The following is a 12,889-nucleotide window of genomic DNA, read 5'->3' on the forward strand; positions in this document are numbered from 1 at the left end:
ACAAAGGGCATGATTATGTACATCCTGAAAATGCTACAAAAAGGTCATTATCCAGTTATGATTCCTCTGGTACAAATCATTTTATAGTAGTCAATGACTTCACTTTAAATATCATTTTAGAGAAGACGAGGTTAATTAAAAAAAAAACACATTGAACTATAGGCCAAAGATCTCCCTATGCAAAAAACATGGCAACAATTAGATATTGAACTTGAAATATGGCAAAAATACGTATCGGGGGAAATTCATAAAACCAATAAAACTAACCAATACAAGTTAGACATAATATTTTTAAATAATAAAACCAAAAGATGAAACGCACAAATATGGAACCTTTCAAGGCAATCTATTAGTTGTTCGAAATAAAATCTGTCGTTGAAGATCTTCGTAGTACACCCTTTGCATGGGATTTAAAATTGTCATGTCTATTGACATAATTTTATGATCTTCATTTCGGTGTTCTCTTTCATTCATCATAGATAGGAGTTTTAGTTGTTCCTCCCTATCTTCGGCCCTTCTTCGACGCTCTGCAGCCTTCTACTCACGATCTATCACCTTTTGTTCATCTCGCTGAATAGTTCTAGCAGAGATAGTTAATAACACTTCAACAATTTTGGATTGGTTGGCAGCCATTTCATCAAATCTACTATCGTGCGTTGTTTGATTCTTCAACTTCTCTTTCGCTGCCTTAGTACCAATTGGTCGTGTTGATGTATGAGATAGTTGTTTGTGCACCGCATTATTCTGGTTGGATTGAGAAGCCTCATATTCACTTGGTGGATTCGAACATGGATCAGCATGTTGCGTGCTTCTTTTTGATCGAAATTCATCCCACTTATAACTTTGGCGCAAAATCTCCCAACATGTATCAAATGTGAAGTGTTTTTTCTGTATTGCATGATATATCCGCTTCGCTTCAGGGACCTACAAAAAAAAATTACAAAGATTTCAATAACAAGTATACATTTAAAAAAGAAAATTGATATTTAATAACACAAATAAATTTTACCATATCTGCCTCAGTTGTTCCACTTTGTTGCCTCAGTTGAATTTGTTCAAGAAAATCACAGAATTTATTAATTGCCTTTTGCATGGCAGACCAACGTTGAGTCAACGAAATACGATTTCGATTTGATTCACTGCTCAATTGTGAATTAAAATAAACAAGTACTCGTTCCCAAAATATAGCCATAGTCTGACTATTACCAATAATGGAATCTTGAAAGACTGCTAACCAAGATCTACATAAAGTTTCATCTTCTATAATTGTGAATACTTTACCACAAGAAACACGAGAAGTTTCTGGAATAAAATGATTATCACTGTTCTGCGTGTTCTATTCTCGTGAAGATTCCGACATAAAATTAATATGAGTGTTGTGCTCAAACATTTGTGATTCCTCAAACATTTCGAAATCTTCCATAGTTTAGAAAAAATACAATACACTTACTAAAAAATATTGTAATGGTATAAAGCTCAAACTCAGATTCAGATAATTTAATCAGATAATATTAATTAAAATTTCAAGGGAAACAAATATCTAATGACACAAAAGAAAAAAAATTCACAACATATAAATGCTATTCTGAAAATGAAATACTCTGTTAGCTTGATATACAAATCAGATCGATTTTATAGAGCACATCATCAACGGTAAATTTTCAAAATACTCTGTCCATCCAACGGTAAATTATTGTAACGGCTAGTTGTGAAATATGTATGTCAAATATATAGGGAAATTAAATTTATATCACCCTTCAAATTATTCATAATTCACAAATTAACCTATGTCCAAATAAACCAGCTCAAACAAGTTGAAACCAACTAGTTCAAACCTGTGTTTGCTAGTTGTGCACCGTAGCCGAATTACCCAACCCAGTCGACCGGTTGGTCAACCGGCCGGTCAACCGGTTGCTCTCCAACGGTCACGCGAGGTAGCAGTTCAAACCAACTAGCTGAGGATTCAAACGAACTAGTGGCTTAAATGGTGCACCGGTCGGTCAACCCGCCGGGCAACCGGCTGGTTGACCGGTTCCTTCCTCCAACGGTCATACACAGTGTTTTGGTGAAATTTGTATATTGTCCTCAGTTTGATGAATTGTTTGGTGAAATCTCAATTTGATATCGATTTGGTGCAACCGTTAGAGCACCAAACAATAACTTTTTCATCAAAATTTAAATTTGATATCAAGTTTGGTGAACCGTTGGAGATGGTCTAGGCTAAGTTTGGATGATAGTCTTCGGGGGGGAATGTGATTCCGAGTTCCTATGATTCCACCGTTTGGAACGGACTGCAATAGAAAAGTAATTCATGATTACCTACTTCAGTAAGAATTTGATTCCCAGACTTCCTATTGGAAATCTCGCATTAGAGGAATGTTACCCATTTAAGAGTAAAACATAATAATTGGGCCCACAATATTTAAATTTTTATCATTTTCCCATGGTAGATTCCAAACAAAACCAAAAGCTTGAATAATATTATTACAAAAATTTTATTACTAGTACTAAGTTCTCATTTCCCTCAAGATTCCTGCTACCCAAACATAGCCTAAGAGTAAAGCATAATAATTGGGCTCACAATATTTAAATTTTTATAATTTTCTCATGGTTAAGAAATAATTAGCATTTGGTGCCTAACAATTGTTTTTCAATTTTTTTTATCAGACATTTTTTTAAACTTTAATTACTCTCTTCGTTCTAAAATAATGGTCTTTTTTGGGAAATCTAACTTTTTTTGATAGTACAATTATTATATTTTGAAAATATTAATTTTCTCAAAATTACCCTTTGATAGTATATTTTTTGGGAAATATCAATTGTTATAATCGTATTTTTTGTGTTATTAATGAATTTAAAAGAATGGAAAAATAGTAAATTTATATTATTTATTTATTGATTTTTGAAAATGGACTAATATTTTGAGACAATAAAAATAGAATAAGGAACTAATATCTTGGAAGGGATGAAGTATTTTTTAGAGTTAATTACCAAAAAGTCCTGTTTACATATTTGGTGGTAGTTTAGGTCCTGTCAAAAAGTTTTTGAACCAATAAGTCCCATTTATAGGTAAAAAGACGTTTTGCCCTTTAATCCCAAAATTGAGAATGTTCTCAATTTCAAAACTGAGAATGTTCTCAATTTTCAAAACAGAGAATGATTTCAGTATATAATTATCAAAACTAAGAAATTTCTGTTTGGCTTCTGAGAAAAGTATGGGATTGAAAAGAAAGATAATTCTGCGAACCTGATACATTAGATTGCTGAATTGAGTTTTTTTTCATGATTAAAATTGAGAATATTATAAACTGAGAATATTCTCAATTTCTTTAGCCATTTTAATACGAAAGCACCACCACCGTCCGCTGCCATCATGCCCAACCCATCGTGTTTTAGAGTTAATTACCAAAAACACTCAAAGTCAACCCCCCCAAAACAACAACAACAACAACAACAACAATAACAGATACGCTGAAATGGAGGAGGATTCTGAGAATAATAATGACATTCTCATCCCTAATATACTTATGAGTGAAGATATAATCAAGGGGTTTCAAGAGCTCAGCAGAGGCTATCCTGGTTGTACTGGTTTGGATTCAAGGTATGACATCGGCAGCAAGTTTTTGACTCGATTTCCGGCTCCACGAACACCTCCTCCGCCGCCAAATCCACCTCTTCCGCCGATGGAGGTTGTTGTTGAGGGCCGCTAATGTCGGGAGGCTTAGATTTTCCAGAGTCTGTATCTGTAGGCACCATATCTGTAGGCACGACTGTAAGCTACCACCTCTTCCGCCGATGGAGGTGGTTGTTGAGGGCCGCTAATGTCGGTTCACCTCCCATCTCTTCACCTCCGTCACCGCCGCCGCTACAAGCGGTTGTTGAAGCCGAGCACGACAAAGATGATAAGGAGGAGGTGGTAGAGAAGTCAGATCTGATGAAGAGAGAGAGAGAGAATGAAGACAGCAATGATGTTTGGCAGCTATGAGGTGGTCTTGGAAGGATAAATTAGGGTATTAAAAATTAACGGGACTTGAAGGAGCAAAAGATTTTATTTAGGACTTAATGGAGTATAAGTTCACAAAATGGGACTTGTATGTAAATGCCCCTATTTTTTAAACTGAACAAATAATTTCAATACATTTATACAATCTTTTTGATTAGGCAATTTTTAAAATGTAAGCAACACAATTAAGAAAACACTACTAGCATTTCACATTTTTTCATCTCTCCTAAAACAATCCCAAATGGATGGCTTTTAACAATCCAAGCTTGAGTTGGACTTGTACCAACTTCTTTGCACTTTAAAAGTTCAATTTGAACAAAATCTAAGAGTTCGTTTAGAAATTGATTGTTTTAATTAATTCTTTAATTTTTTATAATATGACATATAAAAAAATAGAGAGAGTAATTGATTTTTTAGTAATGATTTTGAAAAATCTAGAAATCCCCTAGATGTTGATTTGTGATTATGTATCAATTTAAAGCAGTAAACAACAATCCTAATCAAACAATCAAGACAAATAGACACAACGATTTTACGTGAAAAAATCACAATTGGACACCTCCAATTGTGATAAAAAAAACCACGGGCAACAGCCACAAAACAATCCACTAAGAAGATATAAAGGAATTACACAAGTATACTCTCAATTACCTAGCGAATTCACGCCCGAATTGAACCAACCCCTATGTGCCTCTTCCAACCCCATCTTCACCTCGGAATCGTCTTGACGATGAGCCACTCCGGAATCCACCAAAGCTTCAGGCTCGAATTCTTCAGAATCTACCGAAGAACAACTCTCTCTTTTGTGTAGAACAAACAAATAATCCTTTGATGTATACTCTTTAAACCATGAGTTGAATACTCAATCAAAACATCAAAGAAAACTAGCAAAATATCCCCAGATATAAACCTTAGAACCCAAGAAGAAGATCTGGAGAGGTAATCCTAGATTTGGAGCAACTTGTGAATTTATAGAATCTGAAATCGCGAGGTCCGCTCGAGCGTGGGAATTGACGCTCGAGCTTGGACACTATATGAAATGCTTCAAACAGGATGTACGCTCGAGCGGGGATTTCGATGCTCGAGCGTGAAAACACGGATCACAGTATTTTTGCAGACTCACCAAACTTCTAGAACTCAGCATTCTCCGCTCGAGCGGGGGAGTAGACGCTCAAGCGGGGAGGCGACTTTGAATGCATTTTTGCATTTTGCTTCGGGGGCGCTGCCCCTCGACCCCGCCGTGGCGCTGCCCTGGACCCGCCAAGGGGCGTTGCCCCCTCGACCCCTGCGAGCTGACCATGCAGCTCAATCCCCGTCATAATCAGCGAAGTGGCAATCTTGAAAGTATTAACATCACAAACTTCTCTGCAAGACACAATTCGGGTTGGATTCGCATCTAAACACTCATAAAAACCTAACAGATTGCCAAGAATAAAAACAAATACAACTTAAAGGAGTTTTGTTAAACGAGATTGCCAAGAATAAAAACCTAACAGATTTTATGACTCTTTGATTATTTTTTCACTTTGTAAAACCCCCCTAAAATCTAACCAAATTCATTTGAATTTTTAAGGCATGGTTTGGAATGAGCTAAATAAATAAATTTTATTTGATTAAAATAGACAATAAATATACTACATAAGTAGGTTGCCAAACAACTCCAAAGACTTATTTTGACAATCAGTTAAATAGTTAAAAAATCAAAACATCAAAGTCACTCTTCTCGTTACTTTTTTTTTTTTTTTGTATATTATTTCGTAAAAAATTAAAAAGCTAATTAACATAATCAATTTTCAAAACAATCCTAAATAAGTCAAAAAATAAAAAATTATTTGTCATCAAATAAAAAACTTACAACCAAAATATTTTCCACTTACAATTTTTTTTTTTAATAACTTCTCAGACGACCAATTTTTTAAATTATTAAAAAACCAATGCCAAACTCACTCTAACTCTAAAGTTGACTAATATATTACAAATAAACAAATATTCAAAAAGAAATCTGCGTATATTTTTGCTTATTTTAAAGAACTTTTCATATTTAAAAATAATAATTACAACATTTAAAAAAATTATTAAAAATAAACAAATATTCATTTAAAGCAATTTCTTAAAAGGAAAATAATCTATTCCTGCAAGAGTCTTTTACAAAAGTGTCCTTTTATAGATTCTGACCGGTAAGAGTTTAGTATTGTAGAATAAGTAAATAGACTCTTATCAGTTAGAGGGGAGTGATTTATGAGAGATTTTTGTAGAATCTAGCACGATTGTTCTCAAAAATCAAACTAAATTAATTTTTCAAAGAATTTGATTTCTCTCTAATTGAATTTTTAATTAGATCAAATAGTTGAAATTTCTTACTCATAAAAATCTTTAAATTAATCCAAGGGTGGGTGGCATTGTGGTTAAGGCTTGGGATTTAAGCCCCAAGGTCACATGTTTAATTCCTCTCTCCCTTGGGCCAATCTCCTAGGCGAAGTATAGTTGGTTAGGAGGTTGGACCTCAAGTTGTCTAATCAACACTTGGTGTGGGTTCAATGCTCCCCCGTTGTGTGAGTCCTGATTTAAGCGGAGTTTGTCTTGGGAGATCGGGGCAAGTTTTCAGGTATAGTCTCCTTACTCGGAACGGCTAATAGAACACCCTGGTGATCTTTGCTAGGGGCGCTGCCTTGGACCTGCGAGAGGGTAGGGAGGATTTTCCTGTAAAAAAAAAAAATCTTTAAATAAAAGTTTCTTACTGATAAAAATTTATAAAAATATGACTCAATTAATTTTTTTTTGAAATTTTTATTGGTTAATAATTTTTACCGATAAAAAACTTTTGATTTTTATAGTGTTTGATAGAATTTTAGAATTATGATTTGAGAATATAGTTGTATTTTGAGTATATGAGTTTTGAAATTATTATTTGAGTGTGAAAATTTTGTTTGGTTATGAGTTTTGAATTAAGTTTTGGAAGGAGTTTTGAGTTTTTGAATTTAAAAAAGTTATTTAATTCAAAAAACTTACATCTCATAACTAAACACACAAACTAAAATTCTATACCAAACTCATATAAAAATTTAAAAAAATTCAAAAATATTTTTTATTTAAAATATAAAAAATAACAGGTGTAAAAAATCAATAAAAAATTAAAAAAATTCCAATCATATAGCAGATGCCAAAAAAAAAAAAATGGTTTCGGTCAAACAATCAGACGGCTGGCCGGAGAATGTCCAGAAGGATGACCGGTTAAGACTGAGTTTTCAAATGTCGCATTGGAATCAACTTTTAAAAATCGAAACCAAACACCGCATTAAAAAATGAATTGGAATCACATTTTAAAAGCATAACCAAACACAGCCTAACACTATGTTTGGGATTCTAGGAGAAAAAAGAAAAAAAATAATTACCTAAGTTATAAGAAAAAAGAAATGGAATGAAATGATTGTGATTTTTTTCTTTCTTGTTTGGATAAGTAAAAAATAAAATAAAATAAATGATTGCGATTTCTTTCATTTTTGTTTGGTTAGATTTCATAAGATAAAAGAAAAAAAAAATTGTTTGATGTTATATTATCAAAATAATCTTTTTATATTTTGTCATTATATTAGAGCATCATTTTACAGAGACAAAATTAATATTGTGAAAATATAAAAATCTATTGATTTTTTTTCTCTCCTAATCTCTCCATGTTTGAAAAGATTGAAAATAAAGACTATAAAATAAATGAATTTCTTTCTTTTTTTTTTTTCTTATTTCTTTCTACTTCAATTATCCAAATAAATAATAAAAATACATTATCTTTTCATTTTTTTTTTCTTCTTCCAGATCACTTAATCCAAACATAGTGTAATTCTCCCAATTGAAAGTTTAACAGGCGCATCCTCATTTCAAAAATGGAACCAAGTTATTCCAATTTGAAAGTTCACGCCACCATGACACCTGACTGTAACCAAAATTGCTTCCCCACACCACACGCTCTCTCTCTCTCTCTCTCTCTCTCTCATATTCAACTTCTCCAAATTCTCTCTCTAAAACCCTTGCGATTCAATCCATGAACAACACATCAGGAATGTTCGAGATTGTTCCGTGCACATTCGCCGGCGACTCCTCCGCCGCCATCGCTGACGAGTGTATAACGAACATGGACGATTCAGTTCGAGCGATCGAACAGCTTCTCAACTACCGATTCAACGACAAGAAGCTCCTGGAGGAAGCTCTGACTCACCCTTCCTACATCGATTCGCCGTCGTACCAGAGGCTTGAGTTCGTCGGCGACGCCGCCTTAGGTATCGCGATCTCCAATTTCTTCTTCCTCGCTTACCCTGACCTCCTCCCCGGCCAACTCTCTCTCCTCCGCTCCGCCAATGTCAGCACCGAGAAGCTCGCACGCGCCGCCGTACGACATGGCTTGTACAAGTACGTCCGGCGTAACGCTGCCGCTCTTGATGAGAAGGTAGTAGATATAGTCCGCATATATGTATATATAGTGCTCGTTTGGAAAATTAATTAAATAACTCATTTTTCACTTTTCACCTTAGTTATGGTTGATTTAATCCATATTATTTTCTTATATTCCAAAATTTTTTATAAATGATATAATTACTAAAATACTTTTAATAATGTAAATGTTCCGTGATTTGAATTAATATAAATATTAATACGTCAATGTGAATATTTACATTGTCAATGTAAACATTTACACATCAATGCGATGAATGTTTACATCACTAAACTGTTAACCGTTCAAAAAATATTTATAAAGGTAAAAATATTCATAAAATACCTTAACTATGAAAATTAGGATTCGGTAGATCAAATGTTCAAATAATATGACTTATTAGAATACAAAAATATCTTATGGACTAATTGGGATGCAAACACTTGAAAAATAATTTTGTAATAAATGTTTCTAATTATTTAATTGATTTTTTATTATTATTTAAACCTCGCTTAAAAAATGTTGTGTTCGAGTCTGTAGTTTTTTTCTTTACCAGTTTATTTGATAGTTGTGAGAATTTTTTTTTTATAATTTTGATGTAATATTTTATCGTATTAGTTATTTTAATCTATTTTATTTTTATTAGACTATTTTAGCCAAAACTCTCTCCCCTATGTTTATCAATTTTATCTAAATTATGAGCCAACCATCAAGGAGAGGCAAGTTTTTCAGGGTTTTGCTAAATTTTCAACAATTTATTGTTACTCAAATTTGATGAAATTTTAAAAGATTTAAGGATTGAAGATGGTTTTTGATAATGTAATACGGTCAAAGATAGATAGTTTGGATTGATCCACGTGCTCTATGGGTCTGCTGGCCTTCGTCTTCTTGATACGTGCCTGCAAAAGGTCTGGTGGGAAGGTTCTAAGACTAGATTGGTTTCTCCTAGTGGACACTCTGATAGTTAAGTTAGACAGGAGGTGATCGGAAGAAAGTGAATAGAGAGTAATTGAGAGAGAGAGGGAATATGATATTACTTGTTGTCTTTAACGTTCTTCACAAACTTCCTTATATCTTTTACCAATCAATTCCTTGTCCATTCAAGCTGTCTTATTGGCTTGTGGTATACTCGTCGTCGGTCATGGCAGTTTCCCCATACCAGGGGATGAGAGGTCTTGTTGCATTTAATGCCATTATAGCCTCATTTAATGCTTGATGCTTGGGCTCAATAACTCTGTAGGATATTTGTCTGCCACGTGGCTAACTCGCTATCTAACAAGTGTCCAAATGCCACAAGGACTACACCAACGTGGGTTCTTCGGTGGGCCTACTATTGGGTTTCACCTACTGGGCCGTTTGGGCGACCTCAGATGGTTGTGGGTCGGGCTTTCCTAGGCCATGTGGGTCATGCCGTCAGTTTTCTTTCATAAAAAATAGTTTAAAAAGATTTGATGAAAAAAAGAGAGTAGGCATTGGACTGTGCCATAGCTGATCAAGTTTTTAACCAAATATTCACTTAATTTTGATGAAAAAAGAGAGAGCAAGGATTGGAGTTTCGTTAAATTTGATGAAAAAATCACTGTAATTCCTTCACCAAATTTTGAACAATTTTTTTCATTAAAAATGGTTAAAGCAGATTTTTTTGGATTAAGTTTGAAATTTTTCAAAAAGCTGTGATGAAAAAATAGAGAGTTAGGATTGGAGTGTTCCATATTATATCAAGCTTTTATCATTTTTTCACTCAAATCTGATGAAAAAGAGACAGGATTGGAGATGCTCTTATGAGTTTATGAAATAAAAAATTGGTTCTTTGATTTTGTGTAGGTGAGGGATTTCACGTTGGCTGTTCGGCCGGAGGCAGATACGGTGGTGTACGGAGGGACGGTGAAAGCGCCGAAGGTTCTTGCTGACATAGTTGAGTCTGTTGCTGCGGCAGTTTATGTTGATTGTCAGTTTGATCTGCAAGCTTTTTGGGTGGTGCGCGGTTCTGTAATTTATGGACAATTGTTTCTTTAAATTTGTTAAGAATTCGGGGTATTTTGGTTTCATGGGGTCCTGTTGAATTGGAACATGAGTAAGTTAGATTTCATTAGATTAAATAACAGCTGTCTATTTCATGTAAATTTCATTAGAATTCTGAAATAAAAAGTTGGACTATAGAAATTTACTAGGTTCTTCTATCCTAATTTGGGCAACTGAGGTATCTCAGCGTAACTACTATTTGCAATGAACTTTCCATCATAAAACTAAGATTTGACATAATGTTTTTAAATTTTTTTTTTTTAAAATAATTTTCATGACATTGTGTTTTTCATGTATTTTAGATCTTTAGAGGTATATTGGAGCCTATTGTTACACTTGATGTTCTCCAGCAACAACGACAGCCCGTGACCATGCTTTTTGAATTTTGTCAAAAAGAGGGTAAGCAAGTGAATATCAAGTACCGGAGAAGAAGGAAGAAGAACATCGCCAGAGTTTACGTGGACGGGAAATTTATTGCCTCATCATCCTGTGAGCAGAAGGAAAATGCCAAGTTTCAAGCAGCAAAGGCAGCTTTGGAGAAGTTGTCTCACTCTAACGGCGAGGACAAAATGAATGTTGACATCTACATCAGTATGAATGGAACCAATGAGATTGAAGGAGCAAAACAAAAGTTGCATGAGATTTGTGGCAAGAAGAGGTGGCCAAAACCCACTTACCAGAAAGAATTTGTCTTTACTGAGCTAAATTTCTTCCAACTTCTCATGTGGTTTGGGTGTGGATTTTTAAAATTACGCGACTTTAAAAGTGAAATCATTATCCAAACTTGAAATTGTTTGTCTAGGATAGCATTTTTCTTGTAAGTTGTACATTTAGATATATTTTTATCAGAGGCTGTTGTATGGTTGAGAAATGAAAATTTAATCTATATATGATTTGTTGGCTAGTAATATTTTAATGGGATTGTATCAACCATAATAGACACTTTACCAACCAAATTATAAATAATTGGACTGGTACTTGGTTCCTCAACCTTGATGTCAGGGGCTGAAGTCTCCCCTTGTTACCATCTCTCCATTGGGCTTTGTCTTTTCTGTGTTTAACAAAACAAGCTATTAATGGACTATTATGTGATTGGATTGCTTTCATGTATTAATAGTTGAGTATGACTGTTTCTAGGTTCATTGTCTGCCTAGTAAGTTGCTATCTTTGAGTATGACGATCTTGAAAATGCTTCAGATGATCCATCCGTTGCTAAGCTTGTTTTGCATTGGTTAAGGGTGTCACTTAATTATAAATGTGTATCTTGATTGCTAGAACTATGTGTCTAGCTCATGTCTTGTGGAGTTTTTAGAATCATCACAATCTTGGTTTAAAGTATGAAACAGTACTAGCATGTCTTGTTCGAAGGTGACCCGGAGACTCATTGCAATACAATAAAACAATGATCAAATTCTTGTGGAAAACGAGTTAGGTTTCACGGATTATTCTTTGAGATTTATCAGCTGGCCAAGTTGTCATAAAGTATTAAAGAGTCTTATAGGCTGCGCAAGTTGTCTCAATATCATCAAATTCACAAGATGTTTTTTGGTTTGAAGAGTGATATTTATTTCCTGGGGTGTGTGAATTGGCTGAGAACTAGCAACTCAGCTTTATAATCTCTTCTAATATGGTTTTAACAGTACGAGGGTTCATGCGTGTTAAAATAAACCATTATAAGAGGATAGTGCAGTGTTACATTTACCTTTCTTTGTTTTTTTGGGTTTCAACTAATGTTCATGAATTGATTGTTAAATGTTTAGGGTTTTGAAAGGACACAATTTTTGAATGCTCTGCATTTTGCCATCTTTCTCTTGCATGTAATAAAATTTTATTCTTGGTATTATTTTGCCTTTGCTTGCAGGATAGTGAGAAAAGAGGGCCCTTCTCATGAGAGGAAATTTTTATGTTCAGTCCAGGTTGAAACTGTCAAGCGCATGCTATTTGCGGAAGGAGATGAAAAGTCCAAAGTTAAAGATGCTGAGAACTCTGCTGCTTCGTCTTTGATTTACGAGTTACAAGAATCCAAATTTATAAAAATTCTATCTTTTAATTTTAGATGCACTTCATAGTAGTCTCTGATCTGAGAATATTACTATGTAGATAATGTATAGTCTTTCCTAAGTTGGTCATTTAGTTTAGAAATGACCAAATATCAGGCTAGACCAGCTAGTTTATGCTGGTTAATTTGTGATTGTCTAACGTGTTTCCATGTAAGTTAAAGCACAATGTATATGCATCTTCATAGGATCACCACCCACAAAGGCTGGTGCTGTAAAATTAGTCTGTAAAATTATATACAGATTATATGGGATGTCCTAAAGCCCATTTAAGTTAACCTTATTGGTACATAATAGCTAATTGCTGTTTTCATTCTAATTTTTGCCTTGTTTTTATCTTTACATTGTATGATTCTCTATGAAACTTGTAACGCCCTCAAAATA

The 12,889-nt window shown here is 34.1% G+C and overlaps 2 protein-coding genes across 3 annotated transcripts; one reads left to right on the top strand and one right to left on the bottom strand.

The window, feature by feature from the left end:
- Nucleotides 1–537: 537 nt before the first annotated feature.
- Nucleotides 538–1,192, bottom strand: LOC145796402 (uncharacterized). The gene is made up of 2 exons (XM_082881497.1): nucleotides 1,010–1,192; nucleotides 538–924 (listed from the first exon to the last, which is right to left on the bottom strand). Exons 1-2 carry the CDS (start codon nucleotides 1,190–1,192, stop codon nucleotides 538–540), a joined length of 570 nt encoding a protein of 189 aa, XP_082737623.1.
- A 6,704-nt stretch (nucleotides 1,193–7,896) lies between these two features.
- Nucleotides 7,897–12,664, top strand: LOC114281960 (ribonuclease 3-like protein 2). Of its 2 annotated transcripts, none has more exons than XM_082880222.1 (4): nucleotides 7,897–8,441; nucleotides 10,251–10,403; nucleotides 10,751–11,137; nucleotides 12,326–12,664. In XM_082880222.1, the coding sequence occupies exons 1-4, from the start codon at nucleotides 8,040–8,042 to the stop codon at nucleotides 12,515–12,517; spliced, it is 1,134 nt and encodes a 377-aa protein (XP_082736348.1). In that variant the 5' UTR covers nucleotides 7,897–8,039; the 3' UTR covers nucleotides 12,518–12,664. The 2 variants fall into 2 exon arrangements, with proteins under 2 accessions (XP_082736348.1, XP_082736347.1); XM_082880221.1 differs by having other exon boundaries at nucleotides 10,751–11,106; nucleotides 12,310–12,664.
- Nucleotides 12,665–12,889: the final 225 nt, after the last annotated feature.

The sequence above is a fragment of the Camellia sinensis genome, chromosome 7, assembly GCF_055761805.1.
Source record: "Camellia sinensis isolate YWXY chromosome 7, ASM5576180v1, whole genome shotgun sequence".
NCBI lineage: Eukaryota > Viridiplantae > Streptophyta > Magnoliopsida > Ericales > Theaceae > Camellia > Camellia sinensis.